The following is a 23,622-nucleotide window of genomic DNA, read 5'->3' as shown; positions in this document are numbered from 1 at the left end:
GATGGAAAATTGTTGGATCATTATTTCAATATGTAAATTTCTTGAGGAACTAAGGGGCTGTTTTCCACAGTAGCTGTACCATTTTACACCGATACAGCTATATCATGTAAGGTGCATGTGCAACTTCATTCTTTTATGTATGGTTATCTAGTTTTTTCAACACCACCTGCTGAAAAAACTCATTTCTCTTTGAATGGTCTCTGCACCCTTTAAAAACATCTGAGTATGTATGCGAAGGTTTGTTTCTGTGCTCTTTTATTCCATTCTCCTATATGTTTGTGTATGTCAATAACACAGCATTTTGATATATACTTTTTAAGTTTTTGAAAGTGGTTTGACTCAGTTTTGAAGCCCTGGCAGGAGAAGAACTGTCCGTTCCCCTTCTAGAACAGCTGATGAAGCCCACAACCCCAACCACTTTCCTTATCAGGCTCTCATTCTCTGGACTACCAGACACCAAGGTGTCAGACATTTAGTGATAGCTCCTATGTTCTGGAACCCATACAATTATTCAAAATAGCCAATCCACAGACAGCTCATGAAACCTAGCTAATCCCATCACTCTTGCCAAATATAAACTGCCCACCACAGCTCCAGCTTTCTGTTAATCCTGTCCCTGGGCTCAGCCCTCTTTGTTGGCCTGTCTAACGTCTTTCATTCTGAGCTGTAAGTAACAAAGTGTTCTGTCTTTCATGTATCCCAGTATCATTGTGCTGTGTATTCCACCATCAAGAAACTTTTGGTCTTACAGAACTATTCCACACCCAGCAGGGTATTAGGAATACAGCAGATGTTGGACAGTCTTCAGCCACTAGTCTGTCTCCATTCAGCACCAGGAAGCTCACACTGGAGAAAGACGTTACACGTGCAGCCACTGTGCTCTTGGCTTTTTAACATAATAACAGATGTAAGCTCTGGAGATTAGCCCCTGTGAGGGAGATATCCCCCAGAAACTGCATCTTGTACATCCAGACATCCTCACTGGGAAATTCACGGTAAGGGCCAGGTTTGTGGGAAACTGGTGAATTCTGTTGCACTTTCAGACCTGCCTGGGGCCGTCACTGGAGTTCTGTCACTGCCCATGTGTATTATAGAAGCCACTCTCCTGGTATTAGCTGGCAGGGAGTATGGTCACTATAGTTAGTAATACTGTATTGGGTGTTTAAAACTTGCTAAGAGTAAATCATAGAAGTTCTCAACACAAAAAACTTATGTAACTATGAGGAAAACGTGAAGTAGACCTATTGTGGTGATCATTTTGCAATATAAACCAATACTGAATCATTATGTTATACATCTGAAACTAATAAATGTTATATGTTAATTATATCTCAATTTTTTTTAGAAAGCAGAGAGAACAGATTGCTGTAGTCTCTTGCTTTTCCTGGACTATTCGCCAGCCATTTGAGCCCTTTGGTGAGATCTCATGCCCACCCCTTTGATTTGTTCAGGTGTGGACATCACCCACTTTGGACAGAGGACTCGCTTACAGAGGTTTCGCTTGTTTCAGGGTCATTATTGATTGTCTTATGACATTCTTGACAGATTTTTTCGAGCCTCAATTTTACCCACCCTAGGAACTGCTCACCTTGCTGGTTTTTGCGATAAAGTTATTATTGGGTGTTTTTCTTTGTTTCTTTCTTTTTTATTGAAGTACAGTTGATTTGCAGTGTTGTGTTTATTACTGGTATACAGCAAAGGGATTCAGATATATGTATATTTTTTTCCATATGGTTTATCACAGGATTTAAAATAAACAAATAAATAAATTTAATTATTTTTGTCTGTGTTGGGTCTTCATTGCTGCGCGCGGGCTTTCTCTAGTTGTGGCAAGGGGGGACTACTCTTCATTGTGGTGCATGGGCTTCTCACTGTGGTGGCTTCTCTTGTTGCGGAGCACAGGCTCTAGGCGTGCGGGCTTCAGTATTTGTGGCACATGGGCTCAGTAGTTGTGGCTTGCGAGCTCTAGAGCACAGGTTCGGTAGTTGTGGCGCACAGGCTTAGTTGCTCCGCAGCCTGTGGGATCTTCCTGGACCAGGGCTCGGACACGGGTCCCCTGCATTGGTAGGCAGATTCTTAAACACTGTACTACCAGGGAAGCCCTATCATAGGATATTGAATATGGTTCCCTGTGCTATACAGTAGGACTTTGTTGTTTATTTATTCTGTATAAAAGTTTACATCTGCTACCCCCAAACTCCCACTCCATCCCTCCCCTAGGTCTTATTGTTTAAGCCACCTTTACTCTTGGGTTTCTGTTTACTGTATGCTGTGGGTTGAGAACAGAATTGGGCTCTGCCAGAATAAAAAGTACAGACTTCTGGGGCCCTCAACTTTGTGTGCTCCAAAGGAAACAGCAGGAGGACAAAACACAACTCTAAGTGTAGATTTGGCCTAGTTGCATTGCTGCTTGAGGCCTCCTAGGAAAGTCTGAATGACCCTTGCACCAAGATCTCCTGCCCTTGTTGTGAAGATTATTTGTGGCTCCGCAGTCACTTGGGGCAGTTGGTTTGCAAACAATAGCATATTTGACAGTACCATGAACTTCGTGGATGTTCCATGGTATTATTGAGAGATAGCTTTCTCCTGATACCCACCTAGGAGCTCTGTGTCCTGAGGAAGAAAAATCATGTAGGTTTATGTCCATGGACATAAAACTTTTAACAAGGCCCAGGCTGGGAACCATATTGTGTACAGAAATTGTGACTGGATTAATAGGGACTGGACTGGTGGAGACTGCCCCAAAGTAGAGTGGATAAACCACTTCCAAAGGGGCCTCTGTGAATATCTGAGTAACTGGCCAGGTGGAAAGAGAGTGTACAGAACTCGGGACCTGCAGACCAGTCCCCGTAGCCAGTTTATTGGCAGAGCAGCAGAGCCAGAGGTTTTATGGATCCCTGTAGCCTCTCTGGGCTGTTTTTCTCAAACAATAATGGCAAAGCAGGAACCTCATGAGGGAGTGAAGGGAGATTCTCTTCTTCAGGGATGGGTCTTTTGTGTCCTAGCCATCATTCTTGGTGACACGAGTGGACATGTTTCCATTATTCCCCCGTTTTGTAGACAAAGAATCAGAGTTGACTCATGTAAGATGTGGGGAGAGGGTCCTGATGATCAGTACAGCTTTGTCAGTTGTTTGATATTCTAGAAGGAATAGCATTTTAACGCTTTATGGGAAAAAGTTTTCCCCAAACAACTTCATTGAGGGATTACTGATGTAGATTAACTGCATTTATATAAAGTGTCCAACATGACATATTTTCACATATGTATAGACATTGAACCCTTCATCAGAGTTGTCAATGAATATTCCCGTTGCCTCAGTAAGGGTTTCAGTGCCCTTCTCTTTTCTTTTCCTTGCATCCCCACCCAAATTGCCATCTATACATAGCCATTAACTCTAAACTCATAAGAAACCATAAACAAATGTTGAACCATTGAAAAGTTTACAAACTTCTGAGCTAACAATCAATTGAACTTAATATTTATACAAAAAATGTGGACCTTATGCATGCATACGAGGGAGAGCTGTAGTTGTCAGGCAGTGTCCTATAACAAAGCTTGAGCTGCATTTATCTTTTATGGAGCCAGTCATTAAGGAATGGAGGAATTTCAGAAGTGTGTGTTGAAGGATTTCTGGACTTTCCGCAGTGTTAGTGTGGTCACTCCTGTTGACCAGCTGACTTTAAGAAGCTGGGGCATGGAACTGAGGTAGTTGCTGATTGACTGTTGCTTAGGAGCCTGGAGCTGTCACTGATAGGCTGTCTTTCAGGACTCGGGTTGGAGAGCAGTAGTCTTATCACCGATTGGTTAAATTTCAAAAGCTTGTCCCTATCAATGATTTGCTAACTTCCAGAAGCTTAGTTTCTCTCTTGAGGCTGTCGTTGACCCTGCTGATTTTGAGGACACATGTATTCATCGAAAGTTATCTCTTAGAAATGATGATTATTTGTTCATGACTTTGGACTGTGGCCAAGGAACACATTTTCCCTCTCCTGACTATGTAAAGTAAGCACTTTATTTGTTAATATCTGTTTTTAGTCTTCCCTCAGCCAAACCTGAGAGAAACCATAAAGCATTTTCCAAATTAACTGACGGCATTTTGGAAATCATTGCAAAAAGCGGGATGTACGATGTTTATGTCGTGCTGACGAAGTAAAAGGACTGTGGACAAAATTGTGAAATACAGGACTTGTGCTGTATACATGAAACAGCTGACAACCCTATTCCCAATATGTCCCATGCACCTACTATTGTGGTTGAAACTCCTTAGGTGCTTGTGGTACATTTGTTAGGCCAGTGAATACATACCACAGTACAGCTTCTTTATTCATTTTTACCTTTCTGGCAAGTCTAAACATTGTCTTTACCTTTCCTGCTAAGTAGTTAAGTACCCGTGTTTTCAAGTATGAAAATAAATCACATTTTGGAGATCTACATGCTTCATTTGGGAACTGTATTACCCAGAAGTCACTTCAGTCTGCAGGTACAGTGACTGAGCCAGTGAAGGCTTAGCAAAGTGCTCTTAAGATGCAGTGCACAACAGGTGAGTGGAACTTCCTGCATCCTTTAGGGATGGCGTTGTTATGGACTCTGGATTTTTCCCACCTGTATGGGCTTCTAGAGCTCTGGGTCCACGCAGAGGTGACCAAGAGGAAAAGCACAAGAAGAGACGTTACAGAGGTGTCTCTGAGGCCTAGCTGAACCAGGCTTTGCAAGCCATGGCACCCTTGTTTCTGAAACTGAACAGGACCCTGCAGGGCCCCCCTGGGTACAAAAGTCTGTCCTCCTTGTTTCTTTTTTTTTTTTAATATTTATTTATTTATTTGGTTGTGTCAGGTCTTAGTTGTGGTGGGTGAACTCCTTAGTTGTGGCATGTGAACTCTTAATTGAGGCATGCATGTGGGATCTAGTTCCCTGTCCAGGGATCGAACTCAGGCCGACCTGCGTTGGGAGCACAGAGTCTTAACCCACTGTGCTACCAGGGAAGTCTCCCTTGTTTCCTGAACATAGAGAAAGACTTTAGTTTCCTAGGCCTTCCCTGAGTTCCAAAGAGCAGATTCAAGTAGTTACTAATTAGAGAGGTGAGAGTGTAGAAAGAAAGGAAAAGCAGTCAAAACCAGTAATGACAGTTGGAACAATAGTTCAGTGATAAAACACTCACAGGAATTCTAGTTCCTTCTGAAAGGTTATAGATAACAATCTGATGCATATCCTTGAGTTGTTTTGCAGAAACAAGACCTCCAGCCAGGTGGAGGATGGTGACTACATGATGACAACAAGCACATAAGCCTGAGACTGGTTGGAAACAGAAAGTTGATGATGAATATTCCTGAAAATCACCCTGTGACCTTACCAGCAACCAATCAGAAGAAAGTAGGTGAGCAGACCCAGGTTCAGTTTGATAACAGACACGAGACATTTTTAAAACTTCTGCTAACTACAACCTTGCAGTTTCAACATTCCCCCCTTTGTAACTATATAGCCATTTCTGACCCTAACCAATCCTTGCTTTATAAGCACCCTTACTTCTTGACAGCTCCAATTATAATTCTTGACAAACAACTTATGGAACTAACTGTGGCCTTCCATTTTTTGCCTTTATAGGCTTCCTCCATTTGTAGTTCAGGTAACAATTCAAGTGCTTCTCTCACCTACGTTTCCTGGGTGTCCTAACAAGCCCTAAATAAATACCTGATCAATCACGTCTTCATTTCTGAAATTTTGGCTAACACTCAAAACACATAAATGTATTCTGTAATTGACTGTGTTGTCATTAATTCTTACTGTTCATCTCCTTTGACCGGAAGGTCAGACTCATGAGGGCAGGCATCTTTTTCTCTTTTGATCTTGATGCAACCAAAGTAGTGCCTGGAATGGGGTAGGCACTTAATGAATGTTTCTTAAGAGGGAAACTTAAAGAATGTTTCTTAAGGAGGGAATAAATATGATGCTACAGATACCCTGTTTGTTTTTAGCTGTCTGCTCTCTTTACATAGCCCTTCTAGCTGTACTTAAATAAAAAAAATTTAAATAAATAAATAATAGATCACATGTTACAAAGCTATAACCACAAGCTAGCCAAGTTTCCTGTGTAACTACGTGCTCTGCTTTATTCCCTCACTTCTCAGACTTCAGTGTCTCTAGAAACTGCACTGAGAGCCTAACCTTGTTCACATGGTCAAGGGCTATTTTGGCCACTAACTTTGAATAATTAAATAATGATGGATTTCAGCAATTTCCAAATTTCACAAATATTTTTCTGAGATGATATCAACTCTCCATGCATTGTTACTGCAATTGTGGGTAAAATTATATTGTACCCAGCAAGGAACGAGGATCATGTAAACCAATCCTTTATCTCAGGATTCAAATGCCCCCTTTGTAAATAAACTATGACTGGGACCGTAGAGTCACTGTCCAGGGAGAAAATGGCATGTGGTAAGTCACTCTTTTGAGATAGGTAGATCTTAGATTCTAGAAAAGAACTGAATACATATCTAAATGTGGAGTAAGAATTATGTGTCCACCCCTGAATGGGACACCGTCACTGGCTCTACGTTTCTTCTGAGGGAAGCAGAGACACAACACATTGTCCACCTGCTTCTGGCCATCCCACATCCCTCCTCTGTCTTCCCCACCATGGCCCTGTCTGGAAACTTTGCTTTCTTGACCCTGACCTAACACACTGAGACTCATAAATTGAGTCTAAAGCATCAGCCTACATACTTTGGAAAAGCAGTAAGACCGTGTTTATTAGACCCCAACTATGGATGGATGCACTTTGTGGCTGAGTGACAATTTGGTATCATGTGCGCATTTGTTTTTTTTAGGTTTGGGGAACATCTGAACTATAACTCTATTATAGTTTATATATATATATATATATATATATATATATATATATATATATATATATATATATATATGAATATAACTCTATTATATCTGAGTACCTCTCTCTGAACAGCACAGACTACATTCCACGGAAATCTGGGTGCGTCCCCTTTAAGAAACGTGGTTCTGCGGATATCTCGGTGCGTCCCCTTTAAGAAGCGTGAACCCCGCCAGTACTCAGAGCCTTGGGACACTCCTTCCCAGCTACCCTCAGGGTGAGGAGGAACTTTCCCAGAGGTGGGGAGCACCGCCACTTGACAGGTCGTAGAGCGCTGTGAACCACATTACCCTGAAGGCAAAGCGCGGCGCGTAAGGGCCCCTGAACCAATGACGGCTCAGGAGAGAGCCACTTCCGTTCTAGGGGGGCGGTGTCTGGGCGGGCCTTCCGGCGTCGACCGCGGGCGACATTTTTAAACTCGGACCTGTTCGCTGGTGCCCGCTCCGGTACCTTGGGTCGGCACCAGGTGAAGGGAGCCAGGAAGGCACTGTGTCCGCTGCTCTGAGGAAAGGCTGAGGCTCCGCGTGGGCGCCATCCGGCCTGACTCTGTCTCGGGGCCGGGACGGGCCTCCGTGCCTGGGCCCCACCATTGCCCACAGACTCCGCTGGGACGGCCAAGCGGATGGGTGCGATTCAGGTAAATGCTGCTCCCTCCGGACCCTCAGACAACTCTTCTCATTCTGCAGTATTTTCGTTCTTATCAATGTTCTATAACGAGCATCCTATGTTTGTGTTTTTTTGTTTCCCAAAACCTTGGTTTTCCGAATATTGAAATAAGACGTGCGTGGGGAAAAAAAAAATTGCAGGGAACTTCCATGTTCAGTTGAATAAGCAGCTCTTACTAATACCCGTTCTTTGCTCAAGTCAAGATATGAGATATAAGTAGGACCCCAGAAGCCGCCTATGGGTTCCTTTCATAACAGTTATCCCCATCCCCCAAAAGTTAAGGTATTGTCTGATGTTTCAAGTAAGCATTTCGTTGCTTTTCCTGATAGTTTCAGCTGTGTGGAAAATATTCGACGACTGTAGTTTACCTTCGCTCAGTTATCTTAAAACTCTCTTATGACTGGAATCATATAAGTATTATGATGTGTCACACCCAATATGGTGGGACTTTACCCATTTTTTCATGGCTATCCGTTAATTTTCCTTCTTTTGCAGTGTTCTAATAGTGTGAATACAGTATATGAGTAAAATATCTTTATAAATCCTGCTGTTGAAGGCTTTCTTTGTTTTTTTCTTTTGGCTTGTTTATTTTTGGTCTCCTTTCTGTAATTATAAATATTGCTATGCTGGCCATACCTTCTTTGCTTTCTGGGGTATATAAAGCACACATTTGTTTAGCGTATATGTTAAAATTATTATTGTATTTAAATGGACATTTCCACTTTTTGATCTTGTTTTGCTCCATGTTACTAATTTTAATTTAGTGCTTTGAATGAGATTGTTATACTTAGTCTTAATCTATCCCGTAGTTAGTTGTATTTTTTTTAATATCTTTATTGGAGTATAATTGCTTTACAATGGTGTGTTACTTTCTGCTTTATAACAAAGTGAATCAGCTATATGTACACATATATCCCCATATCTTCTCCCTCTTGCGTCTCCCTCCCACCCTCCCTATCCCATCCCTCTAGGTGGTCACAAAGCACTGAGCTGATCGAGCTGATCTCCCTGTGCTATGCGGCTGCTTCCCACTAGCTATCTGTTTTACATTTGGTAGTGTATATCTGTCAGTGCCACTCTCTCACTTCGTCCCAGCTTACCCTTCCCCCTCCCCGTGTCCTCAAGTCCATTTTCTACATCTGCGTCTTTATTCCTGTCCTGCCCCTACGTTCTTCATAACCTATTTTTTTTAAGATTCCATACATATGTGTTAGCATACGGTATTTGTTTTTCTCTTTCTGACTTCACTCTGTGTGACAGACTCTAGGTCCATCCACCTCACTACAAATAACTCAGTTTCGTTTCTTTTTATGGCTGAGTAATATTCCATTGTATATATGTGCCACATCTTCTTTATCCAGTCATCTGTCGATGGACACTTAGGTTGCTTCCATGTCCTGGCTATTGTCAATAGCGCTGCAGTGAACATTGTGGTATATGACACTTTTTGAATTATGGTTTTCTCAGGGTATATGCCCAGTAGTGGGATTGCTGGGTCGTATGGTAGTTCTATTTTTAGTTTTTTAAAGAACCTCCATACTGTTCTCCATAGTGGCTGTATCAATTTACATCCCCATCAACAGTGCAAGAGACTTCCCTTTTCTTCACACTCTCTCTACAATTTATTGTTCGTAGATTTTTTGATGATGGCCATTCTGACTGGTGTGAGGTGATACCTTATTGTAGTTTTGATTTGCATTTCTCTAATGATTAGTGATGCCGTAGTTGTATTTTTATACACATCATGCATTAGGTAAACTTACAGTTTTACAGTATGCAGCCACTTAGAGGGTTTCTGCTTTTGCAGTGATTATACTCTGTTAATAGTATTTATTTTACTGTTACGTCATCATCCTCTGCTGGTATTGGAAGAGAAAATGATTAAGACATCTGGTTAAAATACTTGTTTTAAGGGGGACAAAATGAATCCTTTTAAGGATAAAAAGTTATAATGCTGGGAATCCTTATCAAGATGTTTAGAACCAAAGAAATTTCCATGTTTTTATAATGAGGTTGGAATAGAGGTCAGGTCTCATATGTTGTTTCCTTTGTCTTAAGTTTAAGGAGTCATCTTTGACAGCCACTTATCTCAAACTGCTGGAGGCCAAGCACTTTTACTCTGATGCCAGCAACAACCCCTTTATCACAGATTAATTTTCTGGTGCCATTTTCTTCTTGTAACTCTCTCTCTCTCTCTTTTTTTTTTAGGCCACACTGTGCAGCTAGCAGGATCTTAGTTCCCAGACCAGGGATTGAAATCGAACCCATGGCAGTGAAAGCACCAAGTTTTAGCCACTGAACCACCAGGGAATTCTGAGATTCATTTTCACTGTGAAGTCAACAAATGGTGGTTCCCTTCTCTACTGCAGGAGAAAAAAGCAGGTAGGAAATTACAGAAAATCTGTCTGAATATTTATGAAAGAAAAAGGATATATAAATAACATGGATAAAAATTTAAAATTTGTATTCTTGAATTCTATTATATAATGTTATAATAATTTTCTTGAGTTTTATTATTTCTTTTATATACAGCAGGTTCTTATTAGTTATTTATTTTATACATACTAGTGTGTATATGTCAATCCCAATCTCCCAATTCATTCCCCGCACCCCAACATCCCCCCTTGGTGTCCATACATTTGTTCTCTACATCTGTGTGTCTATTTCTGCCCTGCAGACCAGTTCATCTGTACTATTTTTCTAGGTTCCACATATATGTGTTAACATACAATATTTGTTTTTCTATTTCTGACTTACTTCACTCTGTATAACAGTCTCTAGATCCATCCACGTCTCTACAAATGACCCAATTTCGTTCCTTTTTATGGCTGAGTAATATTCCATTGTATATATGTACCACATCTTTATCCAGTCATCTGTCGATGGGCATTTAGGTTGTTTCCATGACCTGGCTCTTGTAAATAGTGCTGCAGTGAACTTTGGGGTGCATGCGTCATTTATTTATTTATTTATGGCTATGTTGGGTCTTCGTTGCTGTGCGTGGCTTTCTCTGGTTGCGGCAAGAAGGGGCTACTCTTCATTGTAGTGCGTGGGCTTCTCGTTGCAGTTCCTTGTTGCGGAGCATGGGCTTTAGGCATGTGGGCTTCAGTAGTTGTGGCTCTTGGGCTCAGTAGTTGTGGCTTGTGGGCTCTACAGTGCAGGCTTAGTAGTTGTGACGCACAGGCTTAGTTGCTCTGCAGCGTGTGGAATCTTCCCAGACCCGGGCTTGAACCCTTGTCCCCTGCATTGGCAGGCAGATTCTTAACCACTGTGCCACCAGGGAAGTCCCTGCATGAGTCTTTTTTATTTACAATTTTCTCTGGGTATATGCCCAGTAGTGAATTGCTGGGTCATATGGTAATTCTATTTTTAGCTTTTTAAGGAACCTCCATACTCTTCGTCATATGGCTGTATCAATTTACATTCCCACCAACAGTGAAAGACAGTTCCCTTTTCTCCACACCCTCTCTAGCATTTGTTGTTTGCAGATTTTCTTATGATGCCCATTCTAACTGGTGTGAGATGACACCTCATTGCAGTTTTGATTTGCATTTCTCTAATAATTAGTGATGTTGAGTGACTTTTCATGTGCTTCTTCGTCATCTGTATGTCTTTGGAGAAATGTCTAATTAGGTCTTCTGCCCATTTTTGGATTGGGTTGTATGTTTTTTTAATATTGAGCTGCATGATCTGTTTACATATTTTGGAGATTAATCCTTTGTCCGTTGATTCATTTGCAAGTATTTTCTCCCATTCTGAGGGCTGTCTTTTTGTCTTGTTTGTGGTTTCCTTTGCTTTGCAAAAGCTTTTAACCTTTATTAGGTCCCATTTGTTTATTTTTGTTTTTATTTCCATTACTCTAGGAGGTGGATCAAAAAAGATCTTGCTGTGATTTATGTCAAAGAGTGTTCTTCCTATATTTTCCTCTGAGAGTTTTATAGTGTCCAGTCTTACATTTAGGTCTCTAATCCATTTTGAGTTTATTTTTGTGTATGGTGTTAGGGAGTGTTCTAATTTCATTCTCTACATGTAGCTGTCCAGTTTTCCCAGCACCACTTATTGAAGAGACTGTCTTTTCTCCATTGTATATCCTTGCCTCTTTTGTCATAGATTAGTTGACCATAGGTGCTTGAGTTTTTCTCTGGGCTTTCTGTCCTGTTCCATTGATTTATATTTCTGTTCTTGTGTCAGTACCATATTGTTTTGATTACTGTAGCTTTGTAGTGTAGTCTAAAGACAGGGAGTCTGATTCCTCCAGTGCCATTTTATTCCCTCAACACTGCTTTTGCTATTCGGGGTCTTTTGTGTCTCCATACAGATTTTAAGATTTTTTTGTTCTAGTTCTGTAAAAAATGCCACTGGTAATTTGATAGAGATTGCATTGAATCTGTAGATTGCTTTGGGTAGTATAGTCATTTTCACAATATTGATTCTTCCAATCCAAGAACATGGTATATCTCTCCATCTGTGTAATCTTTGTTTTCTTTCATCAGTGTATTACAGTTTCTGAGTACAGGTCTTTTACCTCCTTGGTACATTTATTCCTAGGTATTTTATTCTTTTTTGTTACAATGGTGAATGGGATTATTTCCTTAATTTCTCTTTCTGATCTTTCATTGTTAGTGTATAGGAATGCAAGAGACTTTTATGCATTAATTTTGTATCCTGCAACTTTACCAAATTCATTGATGAGCTCTAGTAGTTTTCTGGTGGCATCTTTAGGATTCTCTATGTATAGTATCATGTCATCTGCAAACAGTGACACTTTTACTTCTTCTTTTCCAATTTGTATTCCTTTTATTTTTTCTTCTCTGATTGCCATGGCTACTACTTCAAGAATTATGTTGAATAATAGTGGCAAGAATGGACATCCTTGTCTTGTTCCTGATCTTACAAGAAATGCTTTCAGTTTTCCACCATTGAGAATGATGTTTGCTGTGGGTTTATTGTATATGACCTTTATTATGTTGAGGTAGGTTCCCTCGATGCCCACTTTCTGGAGAGTTTTTATCATGTAAATGAATGTTGAATTTTGTCAGAAGCTTTTTCTGCATCTATTGAGATGATCATATGGCTTTTATTCTTCAATTAAAATTTTTATTTATTTATTTATTTTATTTATTTTTGGCTGCATTGGGTCTTTGTTGCAGTGTGTGGACTCCTCAGTGTGGCAGCTTCTCTTGTTGTGGAGCACAAGCTCTAGGCATGCAGGCTTCATTAGTTGTGGCACCTGGGCTCAGTAGTTGTGGTGCACGGGCTTAGTTGCTCCACGGCATGTGGGATTATCCCAGAGCAGGGCCCAAACCTGTGTCCCCTGCATTGGCAGGTGGATTCTTAACCACTGTACCACCAGGGAAGTCCCTTAGTAGTCTCTTACGATGCTTTGTATTTCTGTGGTGTCTGTTGTAACTTCTCATTTTTCATTTCTAATTTTATTGATTTGAGTCCTCTCCCTCTTTTTCTTGATGAGTCTGGCTAAAGGTTTATCAGTTTTGTTTATCTTCTCAAAGAACCAGCTTTTAGTTGTATTGATCTTTGCTATTGTTTTCTTTGTTTCTATTTCATTTATTTCTGCTCTTATCTTTATGATTTCTTTCCTTCTACTAACTTTGAGTTTTGTTTGTTCTTCTTTTTCTAGTTCCTTTAGGTCTAAGTTTAGATTATTTGAGATTTTTCTTGTTTCTTGAGGTAGGCTTGTATTGCTATAAACTTCCCTCTTAGAACTGCTTTTGCTGTATCCCATAGGTTTTGGATAGTTGTGTTTTCATTGTCATTTGTCTCTAGATATTTTTTGATTTCTTCAGTGATCTCTTGGTTATTTAGTAACATACTGTTTAGCCTCTGTGTGTGTTTTTTACCTTTTTCCCCTGTAATTGATTTCTAATCTCATAGCATTGTGGTTGGAAAAGATCCTTAATATGATTTCAATTTTCTTAAATTTACTGAGGCTTGATTTGTGACCCAGGATGTGATCTATCCTGGAGAATGTTCTGTGTGCACTTGAGAAGAAAGTGTAATCTGCTGTTTTTGGATGGAATGTTCTATAAATATCAATTAAATCTATCTGGCCTACTGCATCATTTAAAGCTTGTGTTTCTTTATTAATTTTCTGTCTGGATGATCTGTCCATTAATGTAAGTGAGGTCTTAAAGTCCCCCATCATTATTGTGTTACTGTCAATTTCCTCTTTTATGGCTGTTAGCATTTGCCTTATGTATTGAGGTGCTCCTATGTTGGGTGCATATATATTTATAATTGTTATATCTTCTTCTTGGATTGATCCCTTTGTCATTATGTAGTGTCCTTCCTAGTCTCTTGTAACATTCTTTATCTTAAAGTCTATTTTATCTGATATGAGTATTGCTACTCCAGCTGTCTTTTGATTTCCATTTGCATAGAATATCTTTTTCCATCCCCTCACTTTCAGTCTTATGTGTCCCTAAGTCTTACCCCTTAAGTGGGTCTCTTGTAGACAGCATGTATATGGGTCTTGTTTTTGTATCCATTCAGTGAGCCTGTGTCTTTTGGTTGGAGCATTTAATCCATTCACGTTTAAGGTAATTACCGATATGGATGTTCCTGTCACAATTTTCTTAATTGTTTTGGGTTTGTTTTTGTAGGTCCTTTTCTTCTCTTGTGTTTCCCACTTAGAGAAGTTCCTTTAGCATTTGTTATAGAGCTGGTTTTGTGATGCTGAATTCTCTTAGCTTTTGCTGGTCTGTAAAGGTTTTGATTTCTCCGTCAAATCTGAATGAGATCCTGAATGAGATTAATCTTCGTGTAGGTTCTTTTCATCACTTTAAATATATCATGCCACTCCCTTCTGGCTTGTAGAGTTTCTGCTGAGAAATCAGCTTTTAACCTTATGGGAGTTCCCTTGTATGTTATTTGTCATTTTTCCCTTGCTGCTTTCAATAATTTTTCTTTGTCTTTCATTTTTTTAGTTTGATTACTATGTGTCTCAGCATGTTACTCCTTGGGTTTGTTCTGCTGGGACTCTCTGTGATTCCCGGACTTGGGTGGCTATTTCCTTTCCCATGTTAGGGAAGTTTTCAACTATAATCTCTTCAAATAGTTTCTCAGGTCCGTTGTCTCTCTCTTCTGCTTCTGGGACCTGTATAATACGAATGCTGTTGCATTTAACTTTGTCCCAGAGGTCTCTTAGGCTGTCTTCTTTTCTTTTCATTCTTTTTTCTTTGTTCTGCAGCAGTGAATTCCACCATTCTGACTTCCAGGTGAGTTCTGCCTCAGTTATTCTGGTATTGATTCCTTCTAGTATATTTTTCGTTTTGGTTATTGTATTATTCATCTCTGTTTGTTTGTTCTTTAATTCTTCTAGGTCTTTTTAAACATTTTTTGCATCTTCTTGATCTTTGCCTCCATTCTTTTTCCGAGTTTTGCCTATCTCCACTTCATTTAGTAGTTTTTCTGGGATTTTATCTTGTTTCTTCATCTGGTACATAGTCATCTGCCTTTTCATTTTGTTTGTTTTTCTGTGAACGTGGTTTTCATTCCACAGGCTGCAGCAATGTAGTTTTTCTTGCTTCTGCTGTCTGCCCTCTGGTGGATGAGGCTATCTAAGAGGCTTTTGCAAGCTTCCTGATGGGAGGGACTGGTGGTGGGTAGAGCTGGGTGTTGCTCTGGTGGGCAGAGCTCAGTAAAACTTTAATTGTTTTGTCTGCTGATGGGTGGGGCTGAGTTCCCTCCCTGTTGGTTGTTTGGCCTGAGGCGACGCAGCACTGGAGGCTACAGCCTCTTTGATGGGGCTAATTGTGGACTCTGGGAGGGCTCATGCCAAGTACTTCCCAGAGCTTCTGCTGCCGCTATTCTTGTCCCTGTGGTGAGCCACAGCCATATTCTGCATCTGCAGGATACCTTCCAACACTAGCTGGTAGGTCTGGTTCAGTCTCCTATGGAGTCACTACTCCTTCCCCTTGGGTCCTGATGTGCACACTACTTTGTGTATGCCCTCCAAGCTTGGAGTATATGTTTCCCCCAGTCCTGTCGAAGTCCTGTAGTCAAATCCTGCTAGCCTTCAAAGTCTGTTTCTCTGGGAATTCCTCCTCCTGTTGCCAGACCCCAAGGTTGGAACCCTGACTTGGGGCTCAGAACCTTCACTCCAGTGGGTGGATTCCTGTGCTATAAGTGTTCTCCAGTTTGTGAGTCACCCATCCAGTAGTTATGGAATTTGATTTTATTGTGATTACACCTCTCCTACTCTCTCATTGTGGTTTCTGCTTTGTCTTTGGATGTGGGGTATCTTTTTTCCTGAGTTCCAGTGTCTTCCTGTCAATGATCGTTCAGTAGTAAGTTGTAATTCCAGTGCGCTCACAAAAGGCAGTGAACACACATCCTTCTACTCTGCCATCTTGAACCAGTTTCCATAATGTTATAATAATTTCTAATCAGAACTTAGTATATGGATTATGTAAGCTGAAATTTTATATAAAGCAATAATTTATAAGATAACAAAGGGGCCTCCCTGGTGGTGCAGTTGTTGAGAGTCCACCTGCCAATGCAGGGGACACGGGTTTGTGTCCTGGTCCGGGAAGACCCCACATGCCACAGAGTGGCTGGGCCCGTGAGCCATGGCCGCTGAGCCTGCGTGTCTGGAGCCTGTGCTCCACAACGGGAGAGGCCACAACAGTGAGAGGCCCGCATACTGCAAAAACAACAACAACAACAACAACAAAACAAAAAGATAACCAAGTAAAATTGGAAAAGGAAGTATAATATACGAACTTCTGATCAGATGTGAGGGCCAACTACAAGCTACAAGAAGAGAAAAATATATTATTAGCAAGGGAGAAATAGAAGAGGGAATCAAATGGAAGTGTCAGAAACAGACCTGTATGTAAAATGAGACTTAATTTTGATATTTGTGACTTAGGACTATAATAGTGCTTTATGACATGCCAACACCATTTCCTTGCCAACACGATCCCTTATTCTTCTGGGCTCACTGGGCTCCAGTCATACTAGCTTTGTAAATGCTGCTCAAAGACACCAGGCATGACTCTGATAGAGTGGCTTTGTACTTGTTTGTCCCACTTTTGGAAGGCCTTTTCTCAAGATGTCCACATGACCTTATGGTACAACTGTAACATTTTCTGCCCTCTTTTATGCTTTAGTTTCCTCTTGAGCATTTGTCTTCATCTGAAATATTAAATGGTTCACTCATTAACCTTTTTTGTCTATGTTGCTGATGGGAATTAATATTACATGGCCCTACTCTTCCCACAGGTTCCACATTCAGCAGAACCACTTATGGACCCTGCACTGGTGAGTGTCAGGTGTCCTAGAAGTCTTTTGCTGCCACTCTTCCTGGACTTGGTGTCTGGGGACCCTAAGCCCAGGTTTCCAAGTCCAGGCCAGAGGTTATATGGACAGATTCCCATTTTTGGCAGCCAGTGGACTGAGATGTGAAAGGTTGTCTTAGGTATAGCGGGTAATATGTATAAATGTTTGAGGATGAGATTGAGATGGGAGTGTTTTAGGACTTGTAGGTCTTTGTTAACAGCTGGTAAGAACAGAGAGCAAGGGGGCCAGAGTTAGACCTAGAATGGTAGACTGAGAAGAGGTTTCTGTTCTGAGAATGATGGAAGACATGGAATTTTTGGAACAGAGAGGGAAAGTGATGTGACTTAGGTTTTAAGAGGCTACTCCTGGCTGCAGAGTGCACAAGAGACTGGGGGAGAGAAAGAAAAGGAGATAATGAAGGAGGCTATTGCAGTCATCCAGATGCACATTAGTTCTTGCTGGACCAAAGTGGTGCATGAGGAGGTAGGAGAAATACTTGGCTTCTGGATTTGCTTTTAAAGTAGGGGCTGATCAGATTTTCTAATGTGGAGGGCTCACGGATAACTCCAAGTTTTTTTCCCCTTTGCATCTGGAAGGGTGGCAGTGCCATCAACTGAGATGGGGAAGTCAGTGGTAGCAGTCCTTTTCTGTGAGAATATTAGGAATTGGGTTTTGGCTGTTTTGATTCTCAGATGTTCCAGTGACTCCAAGTATAGGAGACAAGGGGACGGCTGAACGTGCAGATCTAGAGTGCTGGCGGAGGCTTCAGGATGCCATTAGGGGACAAGGGAAGATAAGGGGGCTGTCACAAAGACAGATAAGAAGAGTGGTCATCAGTGGGAAGGTGGGGGGCGGGAGGGAAAGTCCATCAGGTGGCTCAGGTTTTTATGGGGGAGTGCCTATGAAATTGATTAATTGATGCAGAGGGAAAGCAGAATGTAGGTGAAGTGAAAGTAAAGTCAGGCTGGTGGTTATTTTTCTTCCTGTGCACTCACTAGGCTTTTGTGGTGGAACTTGGGTAGTTTCTGACAGAATGTCAGATGAGTTTACCTAAGGTGTGTCAAGTGGGTGTGGATTTTGAATGGGTGTTATATGGACAGAGATTGCAACTGGTGAAGAGACATAATGTGCAATACAGAGGTGGAACATGAACAGGCGTATTTAGATTTGCATGTTTTGACTGAGGTTAAAGTCAGGAACAAGGCCTGGTGGGGAAGCCTTCAGAACAGACCGGTGGAGAGTTGGGGTATGGTGGGATCCTGTTGCATTGGCAGGAACTTTCTGATGCCATGTGCAGGACGGTATGTGAGGAGGCAGGAGACATGCCAGTTTTGTGGGCTGGGTGGTGGTGATGGGGATCAGATGTATGAGGAGTTAGCCAGTGAGTATGCATGTGGGGAAGGTGTGTGACCAAATTGTCCCAGAGCCCTCATACCAGGAGTTTAAGAGAGAATGATGAGCCCAAGTTTGTTTGTGTCCGGGAGACATGATCCTGGGGACTCTCAGGCTGTTGTCTTGCAGGAGAGGGAGGGAGACATGCATACCAGGCCCACAGCTTAGATGGCATCTGTCTGCCCACCTACCTACCTGTTGTTGCTGAGAGTTGTACCTAGTGCTCAAGGAAGTATGAAGAGTTATTAGGTACCAGTGCCCTCTAAGTTAGGGAGCTGGGGAGGAAGATGAACCGAGTGAGTATGGATTAGGGGCACTTATGGGGTCCTGGGGAGAGAGGCTGCTTATGGAGACATCTGTCCCTGTCATCACAGGGCTCTGTGACCTTTGAGGACGTGGCTGTATACTTTTCCCAGGAGGAATGGAAGCTTCTTGATGAGGCCCAGAGATTCCTGTACCACGATGTCATGCTGGAGACCTTTGCACTTGCTGCGTCATTGGGTAAGGCCCTCACACCTCTCCCAGCATCCCAGGCAGGTTTCCGCCTTTCCCCATTTTTCCAAAAGCAAGCCTGTTTTTTTCACAGCTAGACAGTGGGCACATCTATATTACTGCTTCCCTCTCATCTGTGTTGTTGGTGCCAAGGCTGAGTGAATGTGTATACGATCTCCTTTCAGGAGTATCCCCAATACCAGCGGCTCTGAAGTTTTTTCAGTGAAGTTTTTCTGGGTCATAAGACTTGGAATTAGTTCAATGGGTTCCATTAGTCTCAGCCACTCCCTGCTAAGTTGACTCCATAGACCCTTGCACCTCTGTGCTCCAGGCTCTGCCACCTTCCAGCTGACATTTCTTGGGGCTTTACCATTCCAGGAATTGTTGGGACTTAATGTGGTCAGTATTTGTGGGGTCTTCTTGACTGTTTCTGTGAGACCCTCATCTCAAAGATTCTTTTTGTTACATATGTTTTTCCTGAGGTTGTTTTGGGATTGGTTGCACCTCAGGCCAGTACCAACTGTTCACCTGTCGTGTCTTTCTCTTAGGACTTTCATCTTCTAGGTACCATGTTGTCCAGCTGGAGCTGAGAGGAGAACCCTGGGTACATGACAGAGTGGACATGACTCCAGACAGAGCAAGAGGGGCTCAAATATGGCCTGGCCCTGGTAATTAGCATTGGGGGAGGAAGTGACATCATGGTTTGATTCACATCATATCAGGAACATGTCCCATACCCAACACTGTTTTGGTGTCAAGGCCAGTGACTGTGTACCTCATTTCTGTTTCTCCTCCATCCTTGACACTTGCCTCCTGTGATTTTTCCTCTGACTTCCAACCCAGAATTATCCCTCACCTCTCTGTCTTCCACTCCTAATTGTTCCTCTCCATCCTCCCTCTGCTGTGCTTTCCACTATTCACCTACACTTAATGTTTCATGAGGTCTGCACCTCTCCTCAAAATAGTCCTTGAACGCCAGCTACTTAGTGAAAATCAGATTTTCCTGGACCTGGATACAGCTTTCCACATAGCACACACATGTCACCAGCGCCAAGGTCCTAGTGAAAACTGTTCCTGGAGGAATGAGTTGTGGACCCCTAGCTCCTTTATGCATTCCATCGCATCCTTCTGTCATTTGCCTGGTGAGTGCTCCCTGTCCTGTGATGTGTAGAGGGTCAGTACTGTACAGCAAGACTTGCCTAGCCTCCCTGCAACTTCTTGTCTTGAAAACAGTCCCATAGATTTATTCCTTTCTATGTCAGACAAACATTTGTGATGGGGCTGCCTCCTTATACCAAAATCCTATGTCAAGTTTACCCGTATTTCTCTGCTTTCAGGGTGTTGGTATATAGCAGAGAACAAGCAGACACCTTCTGAGCAGAATGTTTCTGTAGAAGTGCCACAAATAAATACTTCAGAGGCAGACCTGTCCACCCTGAAGTCCTATCCCTGGCAGACGTGCTGCCTGTCCTTAGAAGGTGGTTTGCATCTAGCTGAGGACCTTGGCACAAACCCTGGCCAGAAACTCTGTGGGGCACGTGTGCAGTTTCACCAGCACACTGGAGAGGAACTCTTTAGAAGAGACGTGGGTAAGACCTTTATGAAGAGCCACACCGTCCATGCATCCAAGAAGTCTTTCACATTCCAGGAGTCTGGGAAGGATTTCCCTTGTAGCTCTGGCCTTCTCCAGCACCAGGTCACTCCACAAAAGGACACCGAGTTTGTAGAGGCCTTTCACAATGGAGAAAAGCGTTACAAGTGCAGTGAATGTGGGAAAGCTTTCTGCCGTAAATACAGGCTTGCTCAGCACCAGAGAGTCCACACTGGAGAAAGACCTTATGAATGCAGTGAATGTGGGAAAGTCTTTAGATGCAACTCCAACCTTGTTATACATAGAAGAATTCACACTGGGGAAAGGCCTTATGAGTGTAGAGAATGTGGGAAGTTCTTTAGACAAAACGCCCAACTTATTGTTCACCAGAGAATTCACACTGGAGCCAAGCCTTACGAGTGCAGTGAATGTGGGAAAACCTTCATTACTAAAAGCAAACTTATTCAGCACCAGAGAGTCCACACTGGAGAGAGACCTTATGAATGTGGAGAATGCAGAAAAGCCTTCACCTATAAACGCATGCTTGTTCAGCATCAGAGAGTCCACACTGGAGAGAGGCCTTATGAGTGCAGTGAATGTGGGAAAGTCTTTAGGTACATCGCCAGCCTCATTAAACATAGAAGAATTCACACTGGGGAAAGGCCTTATGAGTGTAGTGAATGTGGGAAGTCCTTTAGGCAAAGGGCCCACCTTCAGGTCCACCAGAGAATTCACACTGGAGCAAAGACTTACAAGTGCAGTGAATGTGGGAAATGTTTTAGCCAAAACTCTATTCTCACTACGCACCAGAGAGTTCACACTGGTGAAAGGCCTTATAAGTGCAGTGAATGTGGAAAGTGTTTTAGCCAAAGCTCTACTCTTATTAAGCACCAGAGTTCACATTGGAGAAAAACCATATGAGGAGAATTCTGAATGAGGAGAATTCTTTGGCCAAAGCATCCAGCTTACTCAACACCGAAAAGCTCACACCCCAGAAAGGCCTCATCAGTGCAGCAGATGTGGAAAAGTTTTCTGTCAAAGTCTGCTCTGACTGAGCACTAGAAACTTCACAGCTCAGATAGACCCTATGAGTACAGCAAATGTAGGAAAGCTTTCAGCCAAAGGTCTTACCTTATTTGATACCAGAAAGTTCATCTAGAGAAGGGCCTTCAAATGAGATGAGAGCAGTGAATGAGTTGTCTCCTTAGTTAATACATCATACTGAATAGACTCTCTGAGGAAGTCATCAACTGGAAGTTGAATGCCATACATCTGAACAGCCCTTGTGTGCAGATTGCCTATGAGTACTGGCTTCATAGGAAGCTTTTCAGGAGCTATACTCTACTTTCTAGCCTGTGCAAGCCCCTTGCTGGATTCAATATCACTGTAAGTTTTTTACCTCTCCCAAGTGGCAGATCCCAGTACTGGGCATCAGTCATCGCATTGTGATCAGGGTAGGTAGACCTTTGTGCTGTCCTGTTCTCTGGAGGGAAGCATGAATAGCCTGAGCACTTGGGTGTTGTCATGCTCTTCTGTCAAGGACAGGACCTAAGCAGCTTTGACCACTGTGACCCAATGTGGGTTCCCTTGGCAGCTTACAGTTTACTTTCCTTGGTGGTATTGTCTTATGTCATGCTCACGATGGATGTTTCTAGCTCCAGATCACCCTGTTTGGGAACTATCTGCCTCCATTTGCTCTACTCTGTGAAAAAATAAAGACTATAGTTTAAGCCACGTCTTTTGTGGGTGTTCCAATCTTTGTATTCTTCAATAAGGATAGTATCATGGCGGAGAATGGTTTTCACTCCAGTTTTGATCTAATTTGAATTGTTGTCCAAAGCCTCCTGGAGTAGACTACAGGGCTCTGGGACTAATGTGACCTGGATGTTAGAATTTTTGGTGGGTCCCGAGGTCACCCTGAGATGAGGACAGTTTTATGAACCACGAGTGTTTTTTGGAGCTGCATAAGTTCTCTTTTTTCACATGGGATGTCAGATCATGACCCCAGTACTGTTCAAGAGAAGAAGTTCTCTAGGTCCAGCTGGAAAAGAGCCATGTGCCATAATGTCCGTAACATGGTAGGCTGGTTTTGCTGAGCGTTAGATTACAGACATCAGATGGGAACCATATTTGGTACAGAAACAGGGAATTTAATAGGGAGTGAGTGACTAGCAAACAAAAAGAGATGAACCTATTCTAAAATTGCATCCATGAATGTTCCCTTGACTGTGGCTGTTTAAGATAATGTTTTTGCAAAAATTCTCAGGAGATACAGAGCGGTTTCTCTCCTGAGGTCCCAGTCAGTGTCAGGCTAAATAATGTAAAGGTTTTGAGATCCCGTAGCATCTTCAGATTGTTTATCTCAAGGCCATTGGTGCATAGCAAAGATAATGGGTAATAAAAGTGGAAATCGTGTAGTCCAGGCATGTGGTTTTTAGGATGCAGGCAGTTCCTGGATAACTCATGTGGAAACACCTTTCATTGCTCACCAGTCTTCACCGCTACCACAACAGACTCCCTCCCATTAGACAAGGAGATGTGATGGGGTTAACATGTGGTTGCCAGAGTTCTACTGAAAAGGAGATTCAGAAAAGATTCAGATTTTTTATGTGAATCCAATTTTTATTAAATTTAATTGAGCTGTATAGTTGGTATGCGCTGAACTGAACATACCTAAAATGTACAGCTTGGTTAAGTTTTAATATGTGTAAACCCACAGAACCATCATAATTACAAACATCCATCACTCCCATATCCACCTTCTGACATCTCTCCCAGGACTCCCAGGCAACTAGTATTGATTTACTTTTTTCCCATTCAGTTAGTGTTTTCTACACTTAATATCATTGGGGTCTTAATGTTTACTTTTATATTTGTTTCTTTTTCATGATGCATAATTATTTTGAGAATCATTTAAGTTGCTGATAAGTATAATTCATTTTTTTTCCTGAAAAATATACTGTTTGGATATACCACCCACTGACTGTTTATCCATACATCTGTTAAAGGATGGGTTTTTGTGGTTTGTATCCTTTTTGTCTATGACAGATAAGTTTAATAAATTATATGTATGTATGGTTTCATATTCAAAATTCAATGACTATACCCTTTTGTGTGCCATTCACAGTATGGGAGCATTCCGGTTTTCCTGTATTCCTCTCTAGTACTTGGTTGATATGGCTAGTGTTTCAGCATTACCTGTTTAAATGTGTAGAGGTGTCTCACTATGGTCTGATTGCATTTCCCTAATGATTCATGATGTTGAACATTTTTGTGTTTATTTGCCAGG

At 41.9% G+C, this 23,622-nt stretch overlaps 1 protein-coding gene across 1 annotated transcript; it reads left to right on the top strand.

Annotated features, from left to right (window-relative positions):
• The first annotated feature begins 1,903 nt into the window (after positions 1-1,903).
• Positions 1,904-22,067, top strand: LOC101328175 (zinc finger protein 671-like). Its single transcript, XM_073796322.1, has 6 exons — positions 1,904-5,377; positions 9,767-9,940; positions 16,802-16,840; positions 18,625-18,751; positions 19,291-19,410; positions 20,080-22,067. Exons 3-6 carry the CDS (start codon positions 16,826-16,828, stop codon positions 21,252-21,254), a joined length of 1,437 nt encoding a protein of 478 aa, XP_073652423.1. The 5' UTR covers positions 1,904-5,377; positions 9,767-9,940; positions 16,802-16,825; the 3' UTR covers positions 21,255-22,067.
• The last annotated feature ends 1,555 nt before the right edge of the window (positions 22,068-23,622 follow it).

The sequence above is a fragment of the Tursiops truncatus genome, chromosome 19 (assembly GCF_011762595.2).
Source record: "Tursiops truncatus isolate mTurTru1 chromosome 19, mTurTru1.mat.Y, whole genome shotgun sequence".
In the NCBI taxonomy this organism is placed as follows: Eukaryota; Metazoa; Chordata; class Mammalia; order Artiodactyla; family Delphinidae; genus Tursiops; species Tursiops truncatus.
Note: the sequence above shows the minus strand (reverse complement) of the source record. Positions and strands in the feature narration are given on the sequence as shown.